This window comes from Carcharodon carcharias, chromosome 7 (assembly GCF_017639515.1).
Source record: "Carcharodon carcharias isolate sCarCar2 chromosome 7, sCarCar2.pri, whole genome shotgun sequence".
In the NCBI taxonomy this organism is placed as follows: domain Eukaryota; kingdom Metazoa; phylum Chordata; class Chondrichthyes; order Lamniformes; family Lamnidae; genus Carcharodon; species Carcharodon carcharias.
This window is the reverse complement of record NC_054473.1, coordinates 190960904-190986167: the sequence shown is the minus strand read 5'-3', so window position 1 is coordinate 190986167 and position 25264 is coordinate 190960904. Positions and strand designations below refer to the sequence as shown.

The 25264-nt window shown below is 42.3% G+C and overlaps 1 protein-coding gene across 2 annotated transcripts in view; it reads left to right on the top strand.

The window, feature by feature from the left end:
• zc3h18 (zinc finger CCCH-type containing 18) overlaps window positions 1-25264 on the top strand; it is a 212621-nt gene that overhangs the window by 181495 nt on the left and 5862 nt on the right. For both annotated transcript variants that reach the window (XM_041191400.1, XM_041191399.1), the window contains exons 12-17: window positions 587-721; window positions 12045-12194; window positions 13197-13337; window positions 14876-15036; window positions 20404-20579; window positions 21281-21377. In XM_041191400.1, the coding sequence (XP_041047334.1) occupies window positions 587-721; window positions 12045-12194; window positions 13197-13337; window positions 14876-15036; window positions 20404-20579; window positions 21281-21377 (860 nt within the window). The remainder of the gene's footprint in view (window positions 1-586; window positions 722-12044; window positions 12195-13196; window positions 13338-14875; window positions 15037-20403; window positions 20580-21280; window positions 21378-25264) is intronic.

The following is a 25264-nucleotide window of genomic DNA, read 5'->3' as shown; positions in this document are numbered from 1 at the left end:
GACTGGTATGTTCACACTTAGTGATGCACTTCAGGTGTAGACACCTCTTTGCATTACTAAAATTTGAAAACCAAAGTTTATTAATTTCATTTTGAAATGGTGTTCAAATTTTGAAATCATTAATGAAGATAAGGAGCTGAATGTACCTGTGAACTTTCTTCTGTTGATGGACTACCTAAAACCATGAAGGTCAATAGTCATAAAAACAAAAAACTGCGGATGCTGGAAATCCAAAACAAAAACAGAATTACCTGGAAAAACTCAGCAGGTCTGGCAGCATCGACGGAGAAGAAAAGAGTTGACGTTTTGAGTCCTCATGACCCTTCAGTAGAACTGGGTGAATCCAAGGAGAGGGGTGAAATATAAGCTGGTTTAAGGTGGTTGGGGGAGGGGGGTGGTTGGGTGGGGGGAGAGAAGTGGAGGGAGGTGGTGTGGTTGTAGGGACAATAGTCAAAGGTCAATAGTCACATTGACTGTTTCTCTCTTCAGTGAAAGGTTTGATGTGAAATATAAATAACCTTATGGGGAAGGGGTTTTAAAAAACTGGATATTATAGTAAACTCACTAGATATTCTGATTTCCTCAGGTCACGGTCATTCTCATCCTCGCCCTCCCCAACTCCATCGCCATCACGGGCAAAAGATGCTGCAGGTGCAAAGACCAAAGCTGGAGCAGGCAGCATTGGCGGAGGTGGAGATGCTCCTGCTCCCACAGGAAAAAGGTAAAATAAACAATTTACCTCGATTTATTCAATACAGCATTGTCCATATTCCTAGTGACCTGTTAGAATTTTCACAAATGTTAGAGCTTCATGGGGTATCTTTTATTCGACATATTTATTTTCATTCCTATACCCATGATAACATGGGAATAAAACTAAACTTCAGTAGCTTTGATAATACAGATAGTGATGGTCCTCCTGTAAGCTGAAATAGACCCTTTTCTCTTTTTACCCAGTGAACTATGTGCAAATATGCACTTACAGCTTTTACCTTAAAATGCACAGGATGGCTGTGGGCTTTAAAGTGTAAAGCTGAACTGATGTGCTATGATGTGACCTCTGATTGGAAAAGATGCCCTTAGGCTTGAAGGTCTGCACGGCATGCCTATGATCATGGTCTCTACATTTTACTATATTGTTTTTGTTTCTGTACAGAAGGCTCTGATTTTCTTTGGGAAGCATATGCTGCCTGCAATTTCTTTCTCCATTTGCCTTGTTCTCCACTCCTTGCTGTTCAGTGCCCTCTTGCCTCCATTCCTTCCAGTGCCCCCTTGTGAATTATGTAAATTGCTAAAAATAGAAACATGCTGTCGAAACTTTTCATCTTGCACTCATCAGGACAGATGCAAGAATGCCAAATTTCAAAGGGAGCACCAATTTATGCCGCATAAAAAAAGAGTGCTGATTGAATCACAAAACTGTTCACAAAACTTCACAGAATTGATCACAGAAAGTTAGTATGCAGGTGCAGCAAGTGATTAGGAAGCCATATGGAATGCTGTTGTTTATTGCAAAAGGAATTGAATTTTTTTAAATCGTTCAAGGAATGTGAGCACTGCTGGCTTGGCCACATTTATTGCCATCCCCAGTTGCCCTTGAGAAGATGGTAGTGAGTTGCCTACTTGAACTGCTGCAGTCATTTAAAAGTAGGGATGTTTTGCCACGGTTTTACAGGGCATTGGTGTAACCATGTCCGGAGTACTGTGTACAGTTTTTGGTCTCCTTATTTAAGAAAGGATATAAATGTGTTAGAAGCAGTTCAGATCAGGTTTGCTCGACTGATAGCTGGGATGATAGCTGGGGTGGGGTTATCTTATGAGGAAGGGTTGAACAGGCTGATTCTGTATCTGTTGGGGTTTAAAAGATTGAGAGGTGATCTTATTGAAACATATAAGATCCTGAACAGACTTGACAGAGTGGATGCTGCAAGAATGCTTCCCCTTGTGGGAGAGACCAGAACTAGGGGACACAGTTTTAAAATAAGGGGTCTCTCGTTTAAGACGGAGATGAGGAGAAATTTTTTCTCTGAGAGTCGTGAATCTTTGGAACACACTTGCCCAGAGAGCAGTAGAGGCAGGGTCGCTGAATATTTTTAAGGCAGAGGTAGATAGATTCTTGACTAACAAGGGAGTTCTTTTTTATTCTTTTGCACAATATGGGTGTCGCTGGCTAAGCCAGCATTTGTATTAGAGTCACAGAGGTCTACAGCACAGAAAAAGGCCCCTCGGCCCATTGAGTCTGCGCCAGTCAAATAAGTACTAACTATTCTAATCCTATTTTCCAGCACTAGGCCCATAGCCCTGTATGCAAGTGCACATCCAAATACTTCTTAAATGTTATGAGGGTTTCTACTTCTTCCACCCTTTCAGGCACTGAGTTCCAGATTCCCACCACCCTCTGGGTGAAAAAATTCTTCCTCACGTCCCCTCTAAACCTCCTGCCCCTTACATTAAATCTATGCTCCCTGCTTATTGTTCCCCCCACCAAGGGGGAAGTTCCTTCCTGTCTACTGTATCTATGCCCCTCAAAATTTTATGCACCTCAATCATGTCCTCCCTCAATCTCCTCTGCTCCAAGGAAAATAACCCCAGTCTATCTAATCTCTCCTCATAACTAAAACTCTCCAGTCCAGGCAAGATCCTGGTAAATCTCCTCTGCATCCTCAATAGTGCAATCACATCCTTCCTATAATACAGATTCCAGAACTGCACGCAATACTCTAGACGTGGCCTAACCAGTGTTTTATACAGTTCCAGCATAACCTCCCTGCTCTTATATTCTATGTGTCAGCTAATAAAGTCAAGTATCCCATATGCCTTCTAACCCACCTTATCTACCTGTCCCGCTACCTTAAGGGACCTGTGGACATGTACTCTGATCCTCGGTACTTCCCAGGGTCCTACCATTCATCGTGTATTCCCGTGCCTTGTTTGTCCTGCCCCAGTGCATCACCTCACACTTATCCCGATTAAATTCCATTTGCCACTGATCAGCCCATCTGACCAGCCCGTCTATATCCTTCTGTAACCCAAGGCTATCCTCCTCACTGTTTACCACTCCACCAATTTTCGTGTCATCCATGAACTTACTGATCAACCCTCTTACGATCAAGTCTAAATCATCAATATATACCACAAATAGCAAGGGACCCAACATCCCTGTTGAATCCCACTGGACACAGGCATCCAGGCACAAAAACACCCCTTGACTATCACCCTCTGCTTCCTGCCACTCAGCCAATTCTGGATTCAATTTGCCAAATTGCCTTGGATCCCACGGGCTCTTACTTTTGTTATCAGTCTCCCATGCGGGACCTTATCAAAAGCCTTGCTGAAGTCCAAGTAGACTATGTCAAATGCATTGCGCTCACCTTCACACCTGGTTACCTCTTCCAAAAATTCAATCAAATTGGTCAGACATGACTCCACCTTAACAAAACCATGCTGACTGTCCTTGATTAATCCCTGCCTCTTCAAGTGTAGATTAATTCTGTCCTTCAGAATTGCTTCCAATAGTTTCCCCACCACTGAGGTTAGACTGACTGGCCTGTAGTTCCCTGGTTTATCCTTTCCTCCCTTCTTGAATAACGGTACCACATTGGCTATCCTCCAGTCCTCTGGCACCTCTCCTGTGGCCAGAGAGGTATTGAAAATTATTGCTAGCGCACCTGCTATGTCCTCCCTTGCCTCACTCAACAGCCTGGGATACATTTCATCCGGACCCAGAGATTTATCTACTTTTAAGCTTGCCAGACCTTTTTGAACCTCCTCCCTTTCTATGCTAATTTCTTTAATTATATCACAGTCCTTCTGTCTGATTCCCATACCCATTTTGTCCCTCTCACTTGTGAACACCGACACAAAGTATTCATTTAGAATCCTACCTATGCCTTCTGGCTCCGAACACAACTTACTACTATGGTCCTTAACGGACCCTACTCTTTCCCTCGTTATCCTCTTACTCTTAATGTACTTGTAAAATAACTTTGGATTTTCCTTTATTATTTCCTTCCCCCCCTTTTGCCCCTTGATTATTTAGTATCCCTGGAATGCTGTTAGTGTCTTCTACCATGAAGACTAATTACTATTTCCCCAGCCTCACCTCTAAGGGGCCTATGTTCACTTTAGCCTCTCTCTTTTTATATACTTAAAGAAACGCTTGCTGTCTGTTTTTATATTACTTGCTAGTTTACCCTCAGAGTTTATTTTCTCCCTCTTAAATTTTTTTTTTTGGTCATCTTCTGTTGGTTTATAAAACTTTCCCAATCCTCTGGCTTAACACTAATCTTTGCCACATTGTATGTTTTTTCTTTCAACTTGATATTATCCTTAACTTCCTTGGTTAACCATGGTTGGTTTATCTCCTTCCTAGAATCCTCCTTCCTCACTGGGATATATCTTTGTTGTGAGTCATGAACTATCTTCTTAAATGTCTGCCATTGTTCACCAGCTGTCTTTTCTGCTAAACTCCTTTCCCAATCCACTCCAGCCAATCCTGCCCTCATTCCTTTGTAATTACCCTTATTTAAGTTTAGCACAGTTGCTTCCAACCAAGTTTTCTCACTCTCAAACTGAATGCCAAATTCTATCACTGTTTCCAAGGGAATCTTTCACTCAGATCATTTATTAAATCTGCCTCATTACTCATTACCAGATCCAAAATAGCCTGATCCCTGGTTGGATCCACAACATATTGTTCTAGAAATCTGTCCCAAATATACTCTATGAAATCTTGCTGCAGGGTGACCAAAGCTGGGAACTGTTCAAGGGTATTCAACATTTTGGAAGGACAGGCAAAAAGGAAAAGCAGATGGGGTAGTGCTGTTAATAGGGGATGAGATAAGTACATTAGTGAAAGAGGATCTTAGATCGGAAGATTAAAATGTATAATCAGTTTGGCTGGAGCTAAGAAACAACAAGGTGCAGCAAACACTGGTCGGAGTTGTTTATTGACCACCCAACAGTAGTGGTAATGTAGGGCATGGTATAAATCAGGAAATTAGAGGTGCATGTAACAAGGGTAATACAGTATTCATTGGGGACTTCAATATAAACAGGATAAACCTAATTAGCACTAATGCTGTGGAAGATGAATTCCTGGAATGCATACGAGATGGTTTTCTAGAACAGTATGTTGAAGAATCAACTAGAGAACAGTCTAGTATTGTGCAGTGAGAAAGGGCTAATTAACAAATTTGTTGTAAAGGAGCTTTCAGGAAAGAGGGACCATATATAATATGATAGAATTTTACATTCAGTTTGAAAATGATGTAGTTCTATCCAAAACCAAGGTCTTAAATCTAAACAAAGGAAACTGCGAAGGTATGAGAGGAAAATGAGTGTGGTAGGATTTACTATCATTTGAAAGCAAATGGGTGTATTAGTGAGAGGCAGCATGGTATTGTGAAGGGGAGGTCGGGTCTCACTAACTTGATCAAGTTTTTTGAGGAAGTGACAAAGAGATGATCGATGATGGAAAGGCAGTGGATGTTATACACATGGATTTCAGTAAGGCCTTTGACAAGGTCCCTTATGGCAGACTGGCACAGAAGGTAAAGTCGCACGGGATCAGAGATGAGCTGGCAAGATGGATACAGAATTGGCTTAGTCATAGAAGACAGAGGGTAACAGTGGAAGGGTGCTTTTCTGAATGGAGAGCTGTGACTAGTGGAGTTCCACAGGGATCAGTGCTGGGACCTTTGCTGTTTGTAGTCTATATAAATGATTTGGAGGAAAATGTAACTGGGCTAATTAGTAAGTTTGCAGACGACATTAAGGTTGGAGGAGTTGCAGATAGTGAAGAGGATTGTCAAAGGATACAACGGGATATAGATCGGTTGGAGACTTGGGCGGAGAAATGGTAGGTGGAGTTTAATCCGGACAAATGCGAGGTAATGCATTTTGGAAGGTCTAACACAGGCAGGAATTATACAGTAAATGGCAGAACCCTTAAGTGCATTGACGGGCAGAGGGATCTGGGTGTACAGGTCCACAGGTCACTGAAAGTGGCAACACAGGTGGATAAGGTAGTTAGGAAGGCATGTGGCCTGCTTGCCTTCATTGGCAGGGGTATTGAGTATAAAAGCTGGGAAGTCATGCTGCAGCTGTATATAACCTTGGTTAGGCCACACTTGGAATATTGCGTGCAATTCTGGTCGCCACATTACCAGAAGGATGTGGAGGTGTTGGAGAGGGTGCAGAGGAGGTTTACCAGGATGCTGCCTGGTCTGGAGGTTATTAGCTATGAGGAGAGGTTGGAGAAACTGGAATTGTTCTCACTAGAGCGACGGAGATTGAGGGGCGACTTGATAGAAGTTTACAAAATTATGAGTGGCATGGACAGAGTAGATAGTCAGAAGCTTTTTCCAAGGATGGAAGAGTCAATTACTAGGGGACATAGATTTAAAGTGAGAGGAGAAAACTATAGAGGAGATGTGTGGGGCAAGTTTTTTACACAGAGGGTAGAGAGTGTCTGGAATTCGCTGCCAGAGGAGGTGGTGGAAACAGGTACGAAAGTGGTGTTTAAGAGGGAGTTTGACAAATACATGAATAGGATGGGAGTAGAGGGTTACGGACCCCAGAAGTGCAAAATGTTTTAGTTGATGGGCAATATGATTGGCTCAGGCTTGGAGGGCCGAAGGGCCTGTTCCTGTGCTGTACTTTGTTCTTTGTAGCCTGGGAACTACATTAATAGGTATGACAGTAGACAGGCAATGGCTAGCATTTAAAGAATTAATACATGGTTTACAACAAATTTACACTCCTTTAAGGCACAAAAATCCAGCAGGAAAATTGATCCAACCATGGCTAACAAGAGAAGTTGAAGATTGTATTAGATTAAAGGAAGAGGCTTATAAGCGTTGTCAAAAAAGTAGTAAACATGAGGATTGGGAGCATTTTAGAATTCAGCAAAGGAGAACCAAGAAACTGACAAAGAGAAAATCAAACATGATAGTAAACTGGTGAGTAACAAAAATGAACTGTAAAAGCTTCTATTGGTATGTGAAAAGGAAAAGATTAGCAAAGACAAATGTCTTTTCAGCAAGCTGAGACAGGAGAATTTATAATGGAGAGTAAGGAAATGGCACAGAAACTAAACAAATACTTTGTGTCTGTTTTCACGGTGGAAGATACAAAAAAACCTCCCCGAAATACGAGAGAACCAAAGGACTGGCAAGATTGAGGACTGAAAGAAATTAGTATTAGTAAAAAATGTAGCACTGGAGAAATTAGAGGGACTGAAAGTTGGTAAATCCCCTGGACCTGTTGATTTACATCCCAGAGTGTTGAAAGAGGTGGCTGTAGACAAAGTGGATGCATTGGTGTTCATCTTCCAAAATTCTAGAGATTCTGGAACAGTTCCTTCAAATTGGAAGGTAGCAAATGTATCCCCACTATTTAAGAAAGGAGAGAAAATAAGGCATTATAGACCCGTTAGCCTGACATCAGTAGGGAAAATGCTAGAATCTATTATAAAGGATGTGATAACTAGACACTTATAAAATAACGATAGGATTGGGCAGAGCCAACATAGATTTCTGAAAGGGAAGTCATGTTTGATGAACACGAGAGTTTTTTGAGGATGAACCAGTGGATGTGGTGAATTTGGGTTTTCAGAAGGCTTTTGATAAGGCCCCATGCAAGAGATTAGTAAGCAAAATTAGAGCACACGAGATTGGGGGTGATATACTGGCATGGATTGGGGGCTGGCTAGTGGGCAGAAAACGGAGATAGGAATAAACAGATCATTCTCAGGCAGTGATTAGTAGGATACTGCAATGATCAGTGCTTGGGCTCCATCTATTCACAATCTATATCAATGATTTGAATGTGGGCACCAAATGTAATATTTCTAGGTTTGTTGATGACATAAAACTAGATGGGGTTGTGAGGAGGATGCAAAAAAAGGCTTCAAGGGGATTTATACAGGCTAAGTGAGTGGGCAAGAACATTTTTTGCATCCTATTTCCCTCTCCTTGTAAAGAAAGATCAGTTCTGTTGAACGGTCATGAGGACTCGAAACATCAACTCTTTTCTTCTCCGCCGATGCTGCCAGACCTGCTGAGTTTTTCCAGGTAATTCTGTTTTTGTTTTGGGCAAGAACATGGCTTGCCCATCCGCAATTGCCCTTTAGGAGGTGGTGGTGAGCCACTGCCTTGAACTGCTGCAGGAACACCCACAATGCTGCTTGGGAGCAAGTTCCAGGATTTTGGCCCAGCAACAGTGAAGGAACAGTGATATAGTTCCAAGTTAGGATGATGTATAACTTGCATGTGTTTTTCAGTCCATTGCAGTGTTTTACTTGGAGCTGGTGTACTTGGTCACTGCCTTCGTCCCTTCCGATACGGCGTGCTTGGCCAGTTCCCTGGGCAGCAGCAGGCGCATGGCGGTCTGGATTTCCCGGGAGCTGATGGTGCTGTGCTTGTTATAATCGGCCAGGCAGGAAGCCTCACCTGCGATGCGCTCGAAAATATCATTCACAAATGAGTTCACGATGCCCATGGCCTTGGAGGAGATGCCGGTGTGGGGGCGAACCTGCTTCAACACTTTGTAGCTGTAGAGGGAGTAAATCTCCTTCCTCTACCTTCACCGCTTCTTCCCGCCCCTTGTTGCCGGTCTCTTTAAGGCATTCTTGTCTCCCTTCTTGGGAGCTGGTTTCTTCTCATCAACCATCTTCAGTTTTAGACACAGAAATAGGGGAACTTGCAGGCGGTGGTGTTCCCATGCATCTTCTGCCCTTGTTCTTCTCGATGGTAGAAGTTGCAGGTTTAGAAGGTGCTGTCTGAGGAACCTTGGTGAGCTGCTGCGGGGCATCTTGTCGACGATACACAATGCCACCACTGTGCATCAGTAGTGGAGGAAGTGGGTGTTGAAGGTAGTGGATGGGGTGGAAATCAAGCAGGCTGCCATTTCCTGGGTGGTGTGGAGCTTCTTGAGTGATGTTGGAGCTGCACTCATCCAGGCAAGTTGAGAGTATTCCATCACATTCCTGTGCCTTGTAGATGGTGGACAGGCTTTGGGGAGTCAGGGGATGAGTTACTCTCCACAGAGTTCCTAGCCTCTAACCTGCTCTTGTAGCCACAGTATTTATCTGGCTGGTCCAGTTCAGTTTCTGGTCCATGGTAACCCCCAGGATGTTGGTAACTTTTTTTTTATTCATTCACGGGATGTGGGCTTTGCTGGCTGGGCCAGCATTTATTGCCCATCCCCAACCGCCCTTGAGAAGGTGGTGGTGAGCTGCCTTCTTGAACCGCTGCAGTCCACGTGGTGACCCACAGTGGTGTTAGGAAGGGAGTTCCAGGATTTTAACCCAGAGACAGTGAAGGAACGGCAATATAGTTCCAAGTTCAGGAGGGTGAGTAACTTGGAGGGGAACTTCTAGATGGTGGTGTTCCCATCTGTCTGCTGCCCCTGTCCTTCTAGATGGTAGTGGCCGTGGGTTTGAAAGGCGCTGTCTCAGGAGTCTTGGTGAATTCCTGCAGTGCACCTTGTAGACGGTGTGTCAGTGGTGGAGGGTGTGAATGTTTCTGGATGTGGTGCCATTCAAGCGGGCTGCTTTGACCTGGACAGTGTCAAGCTTCATGAGTGTTGTGGGAGCTGTACTCACTCAGGCAAGTGGGGAGCATTCCATCTCACTCTTGACTTGTGCCTTGTCGATGGTGGACATGCTTTGGGGAGGCAGGATTCCTAGCCTCTGACCTGCTCTTGTTGTCATAGTATTTATATGGCTAATCCAGTTCAGTTTCTGGTCAACGGTAACCTCCAGGATGTTGGTAGTGGGGGATTCAGTGATGGTAATGCCATTGGACGTCAAGGGCGATGGTTGGATTCTCTCTTGTTGGAGGTGGTCATGGTCTGGGACTTGTGTTTTGTGAATGTTACTTGCCACTTGTCAGCCCAAGCCTGGATATTGTCCAGGTCTTGCTGCATTTGGACATGGACTGCTTCAGTATTTGAGGAGTTGCAAATGGTGCTGAACATTGTGCTATACAATTGGATTGTACAATTCAATACAATTGAAATATTGTATTCAATTTTGGGCACCCCCATTTCATGAAAATATCAAGGCTTTAGGAGAGACTGCCAAGGAGTTTTATTAGAATGGTACCAGGGATGAGGGACTTCAGTTATGTGGAGAAACTGGGATTATTCTCCTTTAAACAGAGAAGCTTAAGGGGAGATTTAATTATGAAGAATTTTGATTGAGTCAGTGAAGAGAAGCTGTATCTAGTGGCAGAAAGGTCAGTAAGCAGAGGAGGGAGATTTGCAGTAACTGGCAAAAGAACATGAGGGGAAATTTACACAATGAGTTATGATGATCTGGAATGTACTGCGTGGAAGGGTGATGGGAGCAGTTTCAATAGTAACTTTCAAAGGGGAATTGAATAACTACTCAAAAGAAAATTTTACAAAGCTATGGGGAAAGAGCATATGGGAAGTGGGATTAATTGGATAGGTTTTTCAAAGCCTGCTCAGGCACAATGAGCCAAGTGTCATTGTCCTGTCTGTATATGATTCTGCTCATCCCCAGCATCATAGAATCACAGAATAGGTACGGCACAGGAGGAGGCAATTTGGCCCATGGTGTTTGCACCAGCTCTCCAAATCAGCAGTTCACCTAGTTCCATCTCCCGCCTTCTCCCCCTAAACCTGCACCTTCTTCCTTTTCAGATAACAATCTAATTCCCTTTTTAATGTTTCAATTGAATCTGCCTCCACCACACTCTCAGGCAGTGCATTCCAGACCCTAACCACTCGCTGCATGAAAAAGTTTCTCCTCCTATCACTGTTGCTTCTTTTATTAATTACTTTAAATCTGTGCACCCTTGTTCTAGATCCTTTCATGAGTAGGAACAGTTTCTCCCTATCTACTCATTCCAGACCCCTCATGATTTTGAATACCTCTATCAAATCTCTTCTCAGCCTTCTTTTCTCTTAAGGACAACAACCCTAACTTTTCCAGCCTGTCTTCATAGATGTTCCTCATCCCGGGAACCATTTTCATGAATCTTTTCTGCACACTCTCCAATGTCTTCACATTCTTCCTAAAGTACAGAGCCCCGAACTGGATGCAATTCTTTAGCTGAGGCCAAGCTAGCGTCTTATACAGCTCAATGTAACCTCCTTGCTCTTGTACACTATGCCCCATTAATAAAACCCAGGATGCTGTATGTTTTATTAACTGCTCTGTCAACCTGTTTCGCCACCTTCGATGATTTATGCACAAATACACCTCTGCTTCTGCATCCTGTTAAGAGTTGTACCCCCTATTTTATACTGTCTTTCCATGTTCTTTCTATCAAAATGAATCACTTCACATTTCTCTGCATTGAACTTCATTTGACACCTGTCCGCCCATTCCACCAATACCTTGGAGCAATAGTATTACTGTGAATCGGAATGACTTCATATAAGCAGCAGAAATTATACTATGTTGCAATTCTGTTGGATATTCTGGTTTCACAACCTGAAACTACAAACTCATTTCAAATTTCAATAGGTTACCTCTTCCCATTACAGACGTAATGATAATTTACATGGATCATCCAATTCTAAGTATAGTCAATAAATAAACAAAATTAATGTGTGAGAATAATTTCTACTTGCAGGGTTCACCTTTGAACTGCTTTCTTTCTGCTACATGCACTCAGGCCCTAATCAATGAGTTAACAGCTGTCCTGTCCCATAGTCTCCTAGAACTGCAGGGGCTACATTTAAACCCATTGTAAATGTTGTTTATCAAAGTATACATGCACACACAAGTTGCTGTGAATTGATGCCATGGGTGGAGTGCTGAGTTTCTCACTGCAAGGAAGCTTTCCATCAGATCTGTTCAGTGACCATAGTTCATAGTTATTGCAATGCAGCACGTGAAACCAGGGAACACAGGTAGTCTGCTCAGTTAGGGTTATGGTTATCAGCCAGTAATTGGCTTGGTTATTGGTTCATTTACTAATGAGTAATCAGCTTGGCTTTTGGGCCAATAATTGGCTGTTATTCATAAGCTTCAATCAAATCCTATATTTTTCCTTTTCTCCAAACAGTGAAAAGACTGTGAAGAAAGTGCCATCGCCACAGCCAATAGGGCACTCCACAGGGGCAAAGGTTCCAAAGACCACTGCAGAGGGCACGAAACCTGCTGAGAACAGAGATGGACGAAAGAAGGAACGCCAGGCCCGAACCCCACCTAGGAGGTTTGACAGGGATTTAGATGGACTATCACTTTTGGATAAGCTCGTTTATAACTTAATGTTGTTAAAAATCAAAACAAGTCTCAAAGATAATGCCCAGCAACAAATCACTCTCTAAAACTGTCCTATTTTGTTTGGTGCTGTCACAGAACCAGCTGATCTGTTGTTGGAGAACTGTATGTTGGCTTCTTCTGGTCCAGTTTCTTCTAACCCTTCTACCCAATCAAGTAGCTGGTGTTATCCCAGTTTTTTTTTGAAGATTCTTCCTCTTCTTTCAAATTTACTGCATTTCCTTTCAGCTCTCTCTGTTCTGGGATGTTTCTTAAAAATTTTGCCCAACACACCTGGTGTTTTGATCAATTTTTTTTTTATTCATTCACAGGATGTGGGCTTCGCTGGCTGGGCCAGCATCTATTGCCCATCCCTTGTGATGGTGGTGGTGAGCTGCCTTCTTGAACCACTGCAGTCCATGTGGAGTAGCGCATGTTAAGTTTGTCACTGTATCTTGCCACTTTTTGCCTTTCATTCAGAAGGTTGTGGGTTCAAACCCCCATCTCTAGTACTTGAAAACAATCTCAGTTAACACTCCAGTTCAGTAGCAAGAGAGTGCTACATTGCCAAAGGCCCGTCTTATGATGTCTTAGACCAAAAGTCCATCAGCATTTTCAAGTGAACATAAATGATCCCATGGCACTATTCAAAGAAGGACAGGGAGGGCCTACAATGATCCCTCAAGTAGCACCAACAAACATAATTATTGATCGTTTTTATCATCATTGTTTGAAACACTGAGACCCTAAAGGATGAAGTATAAATGCATAATTCCTTCTTTCTGTTACATTGTTACATGAGAAGGAAACCGCATTGAGTCTTTCTCGACTGAGAAATGTTTGCTTAGACCCTCCCTTGTTCTCTTGCATCATTCTCTGCCCAAATATGATCAACATCTCAAATCTTTCTTTGTTTGCTCAATGAAACCTAAATACTCAATTTCCTTTTATGCAGGCGGACAGCAAGTGGCAGTGGAAGTGACAGTGGCAGCAGCTACAGTGGATCAAGCTCTCGTTCACGATCACATTCTCGTTCAGCATCTCGGTCGACATCAGCGTCTGGCTCCCAATCTGCATCGGGTTCCCACAGATCTAGGTAAGACATGGTTTCTACTGTTTGCAATGTCCACCAACTTGTATAAAAACATTAATGTTAAGCAGTGATCCTACCGCAGTCCCCACCATGTACAGTGTGTGTTCCTGAAAGGCAAGTATGCAACAGCAGGACCAGTAGTTTAGGGCCCTGCAATTAGCCTCACAATTGGTTTAGAGGAGAGAAAAATCAGCCCAAATTCCTATCCCAGATTGCTGCCCAGGACATGCTTGGTTTCAGTTGTGGTGTTCCTTTATTAAGTAGGCTACCAATACTCGCATGAATTATGGCCAGTTGTACCCCAGTTGGGATTCGATAACTTTGAGATGGGAAAAGTGGAAATAAAATTCCTATACATTATACAAATATCAAGGTTAAAATATATGCTAACAGAATTGGGCACGTTAATGCCAGACACAGATTCACAGAATCTTTACAATGCAGGAGGAGGCCATTGGGCCCATCGAGTCTGCACTGGATCTCTGAAAGAGCACTCCACCTAGTCCCATTCCCCTGCCTTATCCCCATAACCTTGCACATTCTCTCTTTTCAGGTAGCAATCCAATTGCCTTTTGAATATTTCAATCAAACCTGCCTCCACCACCCTCTCAGAGAGTTTGTTCCAGACTCCAACCACCCTCTGGGTAAAAGATTTTCCCCACATCACTTTTACTCCTTTTGCCAATTATTTTGCATCTGTGCCCTCTAGTTCTTGACGCTCTTGAGTGGGAACAGTTTCTCACTTTTTACTCTGTCATAACCCTCAGGATCTTGAACACCTCTATCAAGTCTCCTCTCAGCCTTCTTTTCCCCAAGGAAAACAGTTCCAACCTCTCCGATCTATCCTCATACCTACAGTTCTTTATCCCTGGAATAATTCTTGTGAATCTCCTCTGTGCTCTCTCCAGTGCCTTCACATCTTTCCTCAAGTGGGATGCCCAGAACTGGATGCAGTACTCCAGATGAGGCCTAATTAATGTCCTATACAAGTTTAACATGACCTTCTTACTTTTGTACTCAATGCCCCTATTAATAAAGCCTGAAATATTATATGCTTTATTAACTGCTCCCTCAACATGTCCTGCTATCTTTAATGACTTATGTAGATACACACCGAGCTCCCCCTGTTCCTTTACAGTTGCTCCCTTTATTTTATATTGCTTCTCCATATTCATAAACAGACAGTTGTGGGGCAATATAATTTTACAGTGATCTCAGCCAGTAAGGATGGAAATAAACTAGTGCCATTTCCAATGTCATTCCTTTTTTTGCCTTGTGGTGGGCACGTTGCTTGCCTCTGCCAGCACAACATAAAGTGCAACTGCTGGAGTTTAATTCAGGTGAAAGAAGAGCAGAGTCACAACCAGACTCCTTTCTCACTTTTTCCTGTTTAAAGCAAAGCTCCAGTTTTGATCATGTGACTCAGACCAAGAGTTTTCTGTGTCTGCGGCCATGGCCATCCAGCATGGCGCCCAGTATGTCTTTTATTTTCAGTGTCTGACATGAAATGGAAGTGATTCTAAGCATTAACTTTGTTCCAGGTCCCTCAGTGTGAGCAGTGTGTCATCCGTGTCGAGTGCGTCATCAAGCAGTAGCTCCGTAAGAAGTGCTGACTCTGAGAACATGTATGCAGACTTAGCTAGCCCCGTCTCATCTGCCAGCTCCCGATCACAAGCCCCTGCTCAGAAGCAGAAGGAAAAATGTGCGTATCTTCCCTTGAAATATTTATTGAAGTGGATTTTCCCTCTTCAGAGGTGCTACTTGGGACATCTTAAATTGTAATTACTCCAGTAGTGCTGGAGTAGCTGAGTTCTCACAAACAATGGGGTACAACAACACCTAGTGTAGTCCAAAGCCTACATACCAGAAGACCCAGCATCAGCCCTTATTCTGCGTTGAGTTAGCATGGGCATCAGTGGTGGTAGTACAATTCACCTCGGCACTGATACAGTGATAGCAAATAACCAACCATGGGTTTCCAATCCTGACCCTGCTGGAAAGTTGCACCTATGAATACCAGCGAGGATATAATTGGGCCCTGTTTTGTTGAACAGCCGGCCAACACTCACTGTCACACATTGACAGTGGGCACTTTGGTAAATTGTTGGAGTTCAGCCAGTACCTGCAGAAACACATTCAACAGAAGTCAGAGAGGAAGGTTATGGGGGAAGGTAGAAAATGGATATCTGTTCAAACCTGAAGTTGCCAGACTCTGGGAAAATATACAACTAACTGTTCAGATAGTGAGATGAAAAGAGTTGGGTTGGAGGAATTTCCATGCAATGGATCAATTCCAAGCAAAATGATTCCCACCCCATGTCGCTCCATTGTATGCCATCTAACCAGCAAAATGGCAAAAATCCCGAACTTTTGATGGAGCTTGGGCCACTCCTGAGAGATTGCACAGAGCTCAGATTCAGGCATGAGACTGTGACCAGAGGTGTTAGCCTCCAGGCTTGGGTGTTATTGCAGAAGCCTATCCTTTTCTCTGCATCTAGGTGTTGGGAAGTTGCTCCACATTCCAACATGATGACATGAAGCAGACTGTATAAAGTTTTAAAATAAAAAATATTGCATTTATATAGTGCTTTTCACAACCAATGGACATCTCAAAGCACTTTACAGCCAAGCGTAGTCAGTATTGTAACGTAGGAAATGCAGCATCCAACTTGCGCACAGCACGCTCATATAAACAGCGATGAGGCAGATAATCTGTTTAATTTTTTTGTGATATTGATCACAAGGTAACTGTTATTTCAGTAATTGGTGATATTTTGAGTGTTGATATAATAATTAACATTTTCAAAAGGAATCATGTAGGTCTAACCAAGCAATACGTTTAAGTAACGGAATTCCCAAATATGGCATGGACTAATGAAGCAAAAAGTATCAAAACACCAGCTTGGATTGCAAAGAGGATGGAGGGCACAAACCCTTAGATATTCTTTGTTTGTGAGGATTTAAGGCACAGGTTTTCAACCTGGAGGACCCCAGTCCCTGCTTTCTCTGTATTTGTTGCCTCAGCAACTCATATTTCTGTGAATGTGCAGTAATAAACAACACCTTCTGCAATGACAACAGTTTTTCTTGAGGAATTCCAGGGATATGATTAATGGCCAAGAAATGGCCTTAAAGTTTTCTTTGCATCATTATTTTAAAGTGGCTCTGAGGACTCCCTCCCTTGAAACGGCAGAAAGAAAATTTGTTACAGAAATAACCCACAAGGAGAATGGATGGACAAATTAAGGACACTGAAAGAGAGCAAGGCGTCCAGCTATGATGGACTTCAAAGCCCAGTTTTAAAGGAGCTGACAAGTGAAACAAGTCACATCTTGATATGTTTCAGGCTGGGGCATGGAGGTAATCGGAAAACTCCATCAAAGAACCACCATAGGTGCAATGAGCCAAATGACCTCCAGTGCTATACTATTCTATGATTCTACCTTAAGGGCATCACTAGAGTTAGTGCCAAGGGACTTAGAGAGGCGAATGATTGCCAATTTATAGAAAAGGGCAAGGAATAACCCAGGGACCATGAACTTGACTTTGGCAGTAAAGATTTTTTTTTATTACTCTTTCACAGGATGAGGGCGTTGCTGGCTTAGCCAGCATTTGTTGCCCACCCCAAATTACCCTTGAGAAGGTGGTGGCAAGCCGCTTTCTTGAACTGCTGCAGAAAATATTAGAAAGTATCCTGTAAGGGACCAGGAGAAATGTAGAATGATGAGTAAGCACATAGGTTTGCAGGTGGTTGGGGTATCTTGCCAAATTTACTAGAGTACTTTGAGGATTTAATGGAGTTTTTTGTCGAGGAGAACTCAGTAAATTCAGAGTTGAAAAGCACAGATTTAAGAGGATTTTTATCTGAAGTGGATAACTAACTGAAGGAATTAGTTAAAGCGGGCACCATCTGTAGGGCACCATGTGAAGCCCTTGTGTATTTGTGATTTGGAGGAAGGGACATACTGTAATGTAATAAAGTTCTCCAAGTTTGCCAATCATACATAACTAAAGAGAGGTGAGGATTTGAGGCACAGGTTTTCAACCTGGAGGACCCCATACTCCTGCTGCAAATGAATCTGGCCACAGGAAATATTTAATGTAGAAGAATGTAAATTCATGAAACTGGATAAGGGAAACAAGCAGTGTAATTACAAAGTAATCAACAGGAAAGGATCTGGGGATTTAAATTGAAAACACTCTAAACCATCAGTACAATGTGTAACAGTGATGAAAAAGGATAACAGGATATTGGAATGTTCAGCTGGAGGAAAAGAGCACTTGTTCACCTCCAGCTTGAGTATGGTTAATGGTCCTAGCCACCAAACCACAAGAGGACATCTTGATTTCACAAGGAGTATGAAAAAGAGCAGCTAAGTTATTCATTAAGGTTGGACAAAGACTAAGGGTGTTTGCGATAGAAAACGCATGATTTAGAGTTGACCTTATCTATGATCTTTCACGGAAGAAAGACTGGATTGCAGAGAGGTTCAAGATTAACTCCTAGGCTACAGGGAAGGTTTTTTTTATTCAATCACAGGATGAGGACATCCCTAGCAAGGCCACCATTTATTGCCTATCCCGAAATACCCTTGAGAATGTTGTGGTGAGTTGCCTTCTCGACACCTGAATGACTTTCTAGGCCATTTCACAGGGCAGAAAAGAGCCAGCTACCTTGCTGTGGGCCTGGAGTCACATGTAGGCCAGACCAAGTAATGATAACTGATATCCTTCCCTAAAGGATATTAGTGAACCAGATGGACTGTGGTGGGACGTGAACTCGTGTCCAGATCATTATTGCAGAGCTCTGGGCTACTAGTCCAGGAGCGTGACTACAATACTATCATTCCCAGTATTCAAAATTAGCCAAGAAAAGGTGAAGCAGTTAAGATCCAGCTGTTTGACGTAGAGGGTGGTACATGGCCTAGCCTACCATGCAGTACAAATGGGGGAGTGTCACATTTTATGGTAGGTTATAGGGTAGGGGTGGCGTGGGATCAGCAAACATATCTGTCTAGAAACCTCCTGAATAGCTCTTTTACCAGAGCTTTGTACCTTAGACAAATACACAACATCCCTTCGCTTGCATTGATGGCATGACTCTGTTTGTGTGTGTGTGTGTGTGTGAGAGTGTGAGAGAGATTGTCTCTGGTAAAGTATAATGTGCCTCTTTATCTCAGTGAACAAGGTCCAAACACTGTCCCAAAGCACCTGATGAAGAAAGAACAGTATTTGGGAATGTACTTACTGATGATGCTTTGTTTTTCAAAGATATAAATTATATCCATTCATTATAATCTTAGATTTTAATTTCATCTTTAGGAACAGGTGTAGGGCATTTAGTTCTTAAGCCTGCTTTATTAGATCATAGCTGACCTGTACCTCAACTCCATTTACCTGTCATTGATCCATTATGCTCAATATTTTTATCAAATAGTCTTTAAATTTTCAATCAACCCCCAGCAAGCACAGCCTTTTGGGAGAGAGAGTTCCAGATCCATACCCTTTATATGAAAATGCATTTCCTGACATCACGATAGGGACAATTTCAGTTGACTTGTACTTACTCCATGTGTTCAGTCAACATACTAGTTTTCTACATGCCTGAAAATTGATAATTCGTGTGTAAATTTACTGTGAGTTGTACTGCATGGATAACACACCACACTGCATAGTGATGATGTAAGAAATCAGTGGGATGAGAACCATGGCCATTCATGATTGCTTTCCATTTCATTTCCTGCTGCATGAATACATGAAAGATTGTGTAATCAGAATGTTTGTAATGTGTCGAAATGCAGTTTCGATTTTTCCGTCTGCATTTAATTCCCTATCCCACTCATATCACTGTAAAATGGTGTGGAGTTTTTTTTATTCATTCAAGGGATGTGGGTGTCACTGGCTAGGCCAGCATTTATTGTCCATCCCTAATTGTGAAGGTGGTGGTGAGCTGCCTTTTTGAACCACTGCAGTCCATGTGGTGTAAGTACACCCACAGTGCTGTTAGGGAAGGAGTTCCAGGATTTTGACCCAGCAACAGTGAAGGAATGGCGATATAGTTCCAAGTCAGGGAGGTGAGTGGCTTGGAGGGGAACTTCTAGGTGGTGGTGTTCCCATGTGTCTGCTGCCACTGTCCTTCTAGATTGTAGCGGTCATGGGTTTGGAAGGTACTGTCTAAGGAGCCTTGGTGTGTTTCTAAAGGGCAGCTTGTAGATGGTCCACACAGCTGCCACTGTGCATCAGAGGTGGAAGGGGTGAATGTTTATGGATGGGGTGCCAGTCAAGCGGGGCTGCTTTGTCCTGGACGGTGTCAAGCTTCTTGAGTGTTGTAGGAGCTGAATTCATCCAGGCAAGTGGGGAGTATTCCATCACACTCCTGACTTGTGCCTTGTGGAAGGTGCACAGGCTTTGGGGAGTCAGGAGGTGAGCTACTCGCAGCAGGATTCCTAGCCCCTGACCTGCTGTTGTAGCCACAGTATTTATATGGCTAGTCGAGTTCAGTTTCTGGTCAGTGTAACCCCCAGGATGTTGATAGTGGAGGATTCAGTGATAGTAATACCATTGAATGTTATGGAGTGATAGTTAAATTCTCTCATGTTGGAGTGAAGGACAAACTCCTCATTGAAAGGAGTAACATTTCAGAATACAGTCAGACACCTCCTGATGTTCCATTCAAAGTCCTGGGAGGACATTGTTCAGCTGTCTACTAATAAAAAATGTTAGAATGTATTTTTAATGTTTCAGACCATTCTGCTGTTGAGAACAGTCATGTAGTTCATTTATAAAATAAAGAAAGAACTTACATTCATGTGGCACATTTCACATCCTCAGGATCTCCCAAAGTGTTTTATAGCAAATTAATTGGCTTTTTTTCCCGATTGTTTTGAATGCCAACCTTGTCAACCCATTTGTACATTGTCATGAAGCAATCCTGGCCAGTTCAATTTGATCCTGCTTTCCTTAATATTAATAAAAGCTAATATTTCACGTTTTCTTTTCTGATCTTGCTCACATTCCTTCCAGTTCAGTCACTAGGGACCAACATTAAAGTATTTCAATCCATTTTTAGTGAAACCCAAAAGAGAGGAGGCACCAAGAGACAAGGAGCGCGAGGAGAGGCGAAAACGTGAGATTCCACCACAGCCACAGAAATCTTCCTCCACACCAAAACCCACCCAGATCAGCAAACCCCCACAGCTTGTCTACAGCGCACACAAGGACATTAAACTGACGCTGCTAAACAAGGTAATGTATGAAGCTCACCTTGTAGGTTTAGATGTTAAATTATTTTTGTGTACGGTTCTACTGAAGTAAAGGAAAATGGAGTTGGAGAATGGTCTCAGACTGTGTGCTCACTTTATTAAGTATTTCAAGGTAGCAGCAAGTTCAGTGTCAAGCACCAGGAGCTGATGGTAGCGTGAGAGGGGCATTTAGTATTAGGAAACAACAGCAACCAGTTGAGTGAAGGGAAAAATATGGTGCCTGTCATTTTCTAATGAATCCTGACAAGATCAAATGGGAGTCAACCCAGAGCCATGCTTGTGGAGTGAAGAGGACTGAGGAAGATGTGTACCTGTTCACCCCCTCCAGGATCAGAGGGAAGAAATACTTTTTAAACCTGATTTGTTGTACAACTCCCCACTTCATGCTAATTCGAGAAGCTGGGGGCTTCCCCTGTTTGATGCACTCTGCCTCTCCGAGTTTTCACAGTTCCTGCCAAACTTGGCGAGCGTTTTATGCCAGGTAGTCTGATTCAGCAGCAGTTGGTGATTGGGGATGGCCAGACTTCTCTTCACTACAGGCCCTTTTCCTCTTCATTCACTATTTGAGCAGTGTTTATCAGGGATCTGAGGCGTGCAAGTGCAGTAACCCTGAGTGTGATATGAGAGTTGTGCCTGATCTATAACTGTACTGCAGAGATTTTGACAACTCTTTTTCTATTTCAGCCTGCAGATAAGGGCACCAGGAAACGGTATGAACCTTCTGATAAAGAGAGGCCATCCTCTCCACCTTCCAAACGGGTCACGCTGTCTCCAGAAAGAGGTTTGTACTTTCATGTGAACTGCAGGCCAGATTTTTCTGTGAAATTTCGCAGCAGAGAGTTGAAGCATAGAGGGAGGCGAATGCAGTGGTAACTCAATGCAAAGAATCAGTGAATCTAATGGCACAGGAGGAGAGCATTTGGTCCGTTGCACCTATGCCAGGCGTCCCACAGGAATCTTTTGTTGGGGCCTTAATTATAACTATTTATTAATGACTTAGATGATGAGTAGAGAGCACATGCCCAAGTTTGCATTTGACAAAAAGAAAGGCAGCATGTAAGAAGTGTCAATGGAAGCATAAAATTACAAACAGATTTTAAATGAATGGTCAAAACTGGGGCAGATGGGTCTTACTACAGGCAAATGAAGTCATAAAAACAAGCTCGGGGTAGGCCATTCAGCCCTTCAAGCCTGCTCCTCCATTCAATAACATCATGGCTGATCTGATTGTGGCCTTAAGTCCACATTCCTCCCGGTTCCCTGTAACCCTTTGATTCCTTTGCAGATCAAAAAATCGGTCTAACTCAACCTTGAATATATTCAATGACCCAGCCTTCACTGCTCTATGTGGAAGTGAATTCCAGAGGCTAACAACCCTCTGAGAGAAGAAATTCCTCCTGATCTCCATCTTACATGGCAGACCCCTTATTTTAAACAGTACCCCCTAGCTCTAGATTCCCCCACAAGGGAAAACACACTAGTTCAGCCTCAGCTGGAGTACTGCATCCAGTTCTGGGCGCCGCACTTTCAGAAGGTTGTGATGGCATTGGAGAGGGTGCAGAAAAGGTTCACAAGAATTGTTCCAGGGATGAAGAACTTCAGTTATGAAGATAGATTGGGGAAGTTGGATCTGTTTTGCTTGGAGAAGAGAAAGCTAGGAGGAAATTTGATAAAGATATTCAAAATCATGAAGGGGCCTGGATAGAGTAGATAAGGAGAAACTGTTCCCATTGGTGGAAGAATTGAGAACAAGAGGGCATAGATTTAAAGTAATTGGCAAAAAGAAACAAAAGCAACATGAAGCAAAACATTTTCACGCAGTGAGTAGTTAGGGTCTGGAATGCAATGCCTGAGAGGGTAGTGGAGGCAGATTGAATCAAAGCATTCAAAAATGAATTAGACTGTTATCTGAAAAGGAAGAATATGCAGGGTTATATATGAGGAGAATGGCACAAAGTGAATTGCTCATTCGGAGAGCTGGTGCAGATACAAAGGGCCGTATGACCTTCTTCTGCACTGTAACAATTCTGTCAACTTATGTTTTATTAAAATCACCCCTCAAGATTCTTCTAAACTCAAATTAGTATTGCACCAACCTGCTCAACCTTTCACCTTTACCAGGAATCAACCCAGTGAACCTTGTCTGAACTGCCTTCAATGCAAATATATCTCTCCTCAAATAAGGAGACCAATACTGTATGTCATGCTTGAGCTGTGGTCTCACCAATGCCCTGTACAGTTGTAGAAAGACTTCCATACGTTTATACTCCAGCCCCGGCAATAAAGGCCAACATTCCATTTGCCTTCCTAGTTATTTGTTGTACCTGCATGCTAACTTTTGTGATTCATGTATGAGGACATAAAGACCCCTCTGTACCAGTGTTCTGCAGGCTCACCTCGCATTTCTCACATTACATTCTACTTTGGACCTCAAAAGTAAAGAACAGGGGAATTTTGAAATAGTGAAAGCTAGAAACAGTGGAGGTCCAAAGAGACTTTAGGGTCCAGGTACATAAATCATTAAAATGTCGTGAACAGGTACAGAAAATGGGCAGAAAGGTTAATGGAATGCTGGCCTTTAAATTTAGAGACTAGAATACAAGGGGGGAGAATTCTACAGCTATACAGAGCTCTGGTTAGACTGCACCTTGAGTACTGTGTTCATTTCTGGAGATCACACCTTAGCAAGTCTTGGAGCGGGCGCAGAGTTGATTTACTGGAATGGTAACTGGACTTCAAGGGTTAAATTATGAGGAGAGATCATGCAAACTAAGGTGGCATTCTTTGGAATTTAGAAGATTATGAGGTGATTTGATTGAGTTTTCAAAATATTAAAGGAAGCTATTAAGGAATTAGGAAAAACATGCAAAGGATGGTGGAAGTTTGGAACTCTCTTCGGCAAATGATAGTCGATGCTGAGACAATTGTTAATTTTAAATCTGAGATTGCTAAATTTCTGTGAACCAAAGATATTAAATTGGTAATCTGCTGGGAAATAGTGCTCAAAATGCAGTTGAATTCCAACAGTAATGCAACTTGAATGAAGTTTAAAAGGAACGTACTCCAATCACAAGCAAGAATCTTGAACTTAAAGCTATGAAAGGAGAGCTGGCTATGGTTGATAGGGGGAAATAGACTAAAAGGTATGGCGATAAATAAACACTGGAAAACACTTAAAGAAACAATAAATATTCAACAAAAATATATTTCATTAGAAAACAAAAACTCAGCAAGAAAAATCCATCCAAGGCTTACTCAAAAAATTATATACACTATTAAATTAAAAGAAGAGGTTTATAACGTTGCAAAGAACAAAACTAAGCCTGAGGATTGGGAGTGTTTTAGAAATCACCAAAGCGCCACCAAGAAGTTGATTAAAAAAGGAAAAATAGAATATTTGAGAAAACTAACCAAGAACATAAAAACAGATTGTAAGAGCTTTTACAAGTATATAAAAAATAGGGGAGTATACAAAGTAAGCATTGGTTCTTTGGAGGAGAGAGAAATTATCATTGGGAATGAGGAAATGTTAGAGACATTGAGCAAATATTTTGTCTGCCTTCACAGTGGGAGACAGAAATGACATAACAAAAATAGAGGGTAATCACTAATAAGAGCGAAGAAATTAAGGTAATTAATATCAGTAGAAAAAAATATTGGAGAAACGTAGAGATCTACATCCTGGGGTTCTAAAAGAGATAGCTGCAGAAATGGTGAATGCGTTGATTATGATTTTCCAAAATTCCCTAGTTTCTAAAATGATCTGAATGGATTGGAAGTTTGCAATTGTAACACATTTCATGAAAGGAGAGAGAAAGAACAGGGAAATTCTGTTGGTCTGACATCAGCGTTGGGCAAATGCTGCCATCTATTATTAAGGAAGTCTTAACAATGCACTGAAAATCATTGTATGATCCAACAAAGCCAACATGGTTTTGTGAAAGAGAAATGGTATTTGTCAAATTTATTAGAGTCTTTTGAGGGTGTAACTAGTAGGGTACGTAATGGGAAACCAGTAGATGTAGAATACTTGGATTTCCAAAAGGCATTCAATAAGGTACCACACAAAAGGTTAAAACATAAGATAAGGGCTGATGAAATTGGAGCAATATATTAGCACATATTAGCGGATTGGCTAATGGACAGGAAGCAGAGAGTAAGAATAAATGAGCATTTTCAAGTGAATAACTTAGACAGGAAGAGGCAGGGAGTAATGTATCTAAGTTTGCTGATGATATAAAACTAGGTAGGAGTGCAAGCTGTGAGGAGGTCACAAAAAGGCTGCAAAGAGATAGACAGGTTACTAGTTGGCAGAAGAGTATAATGTGAGTAAATGTGAGGTTATTAACTTTAGTGGGAAGAGTGAAAAGCAGAATAGTTTTTAAAAGACAGGAAACTTGTTCAAAGGGAGTCGGGTGTACTCGTACAAGAAACACAAAGTTAGCATGCGGGTAAAGCAAGCAATTAGGAAGGCAAATGGTATGTTGACCTTTATTACAAGGGGATTGAGTACAAAAGTAAGGAAGTCTTGCTAAACTTGTACAGGGATTTGGTGAAACTGCATCTGGAGTACTGTGTACAGTTTTGGTCTCCATATTTAAAGAGTCTGGAACAAATTTCCTGCAAGGGTGGTGGAGGTAGGTTCGATCAAGGTATTCAAAAGGGAAT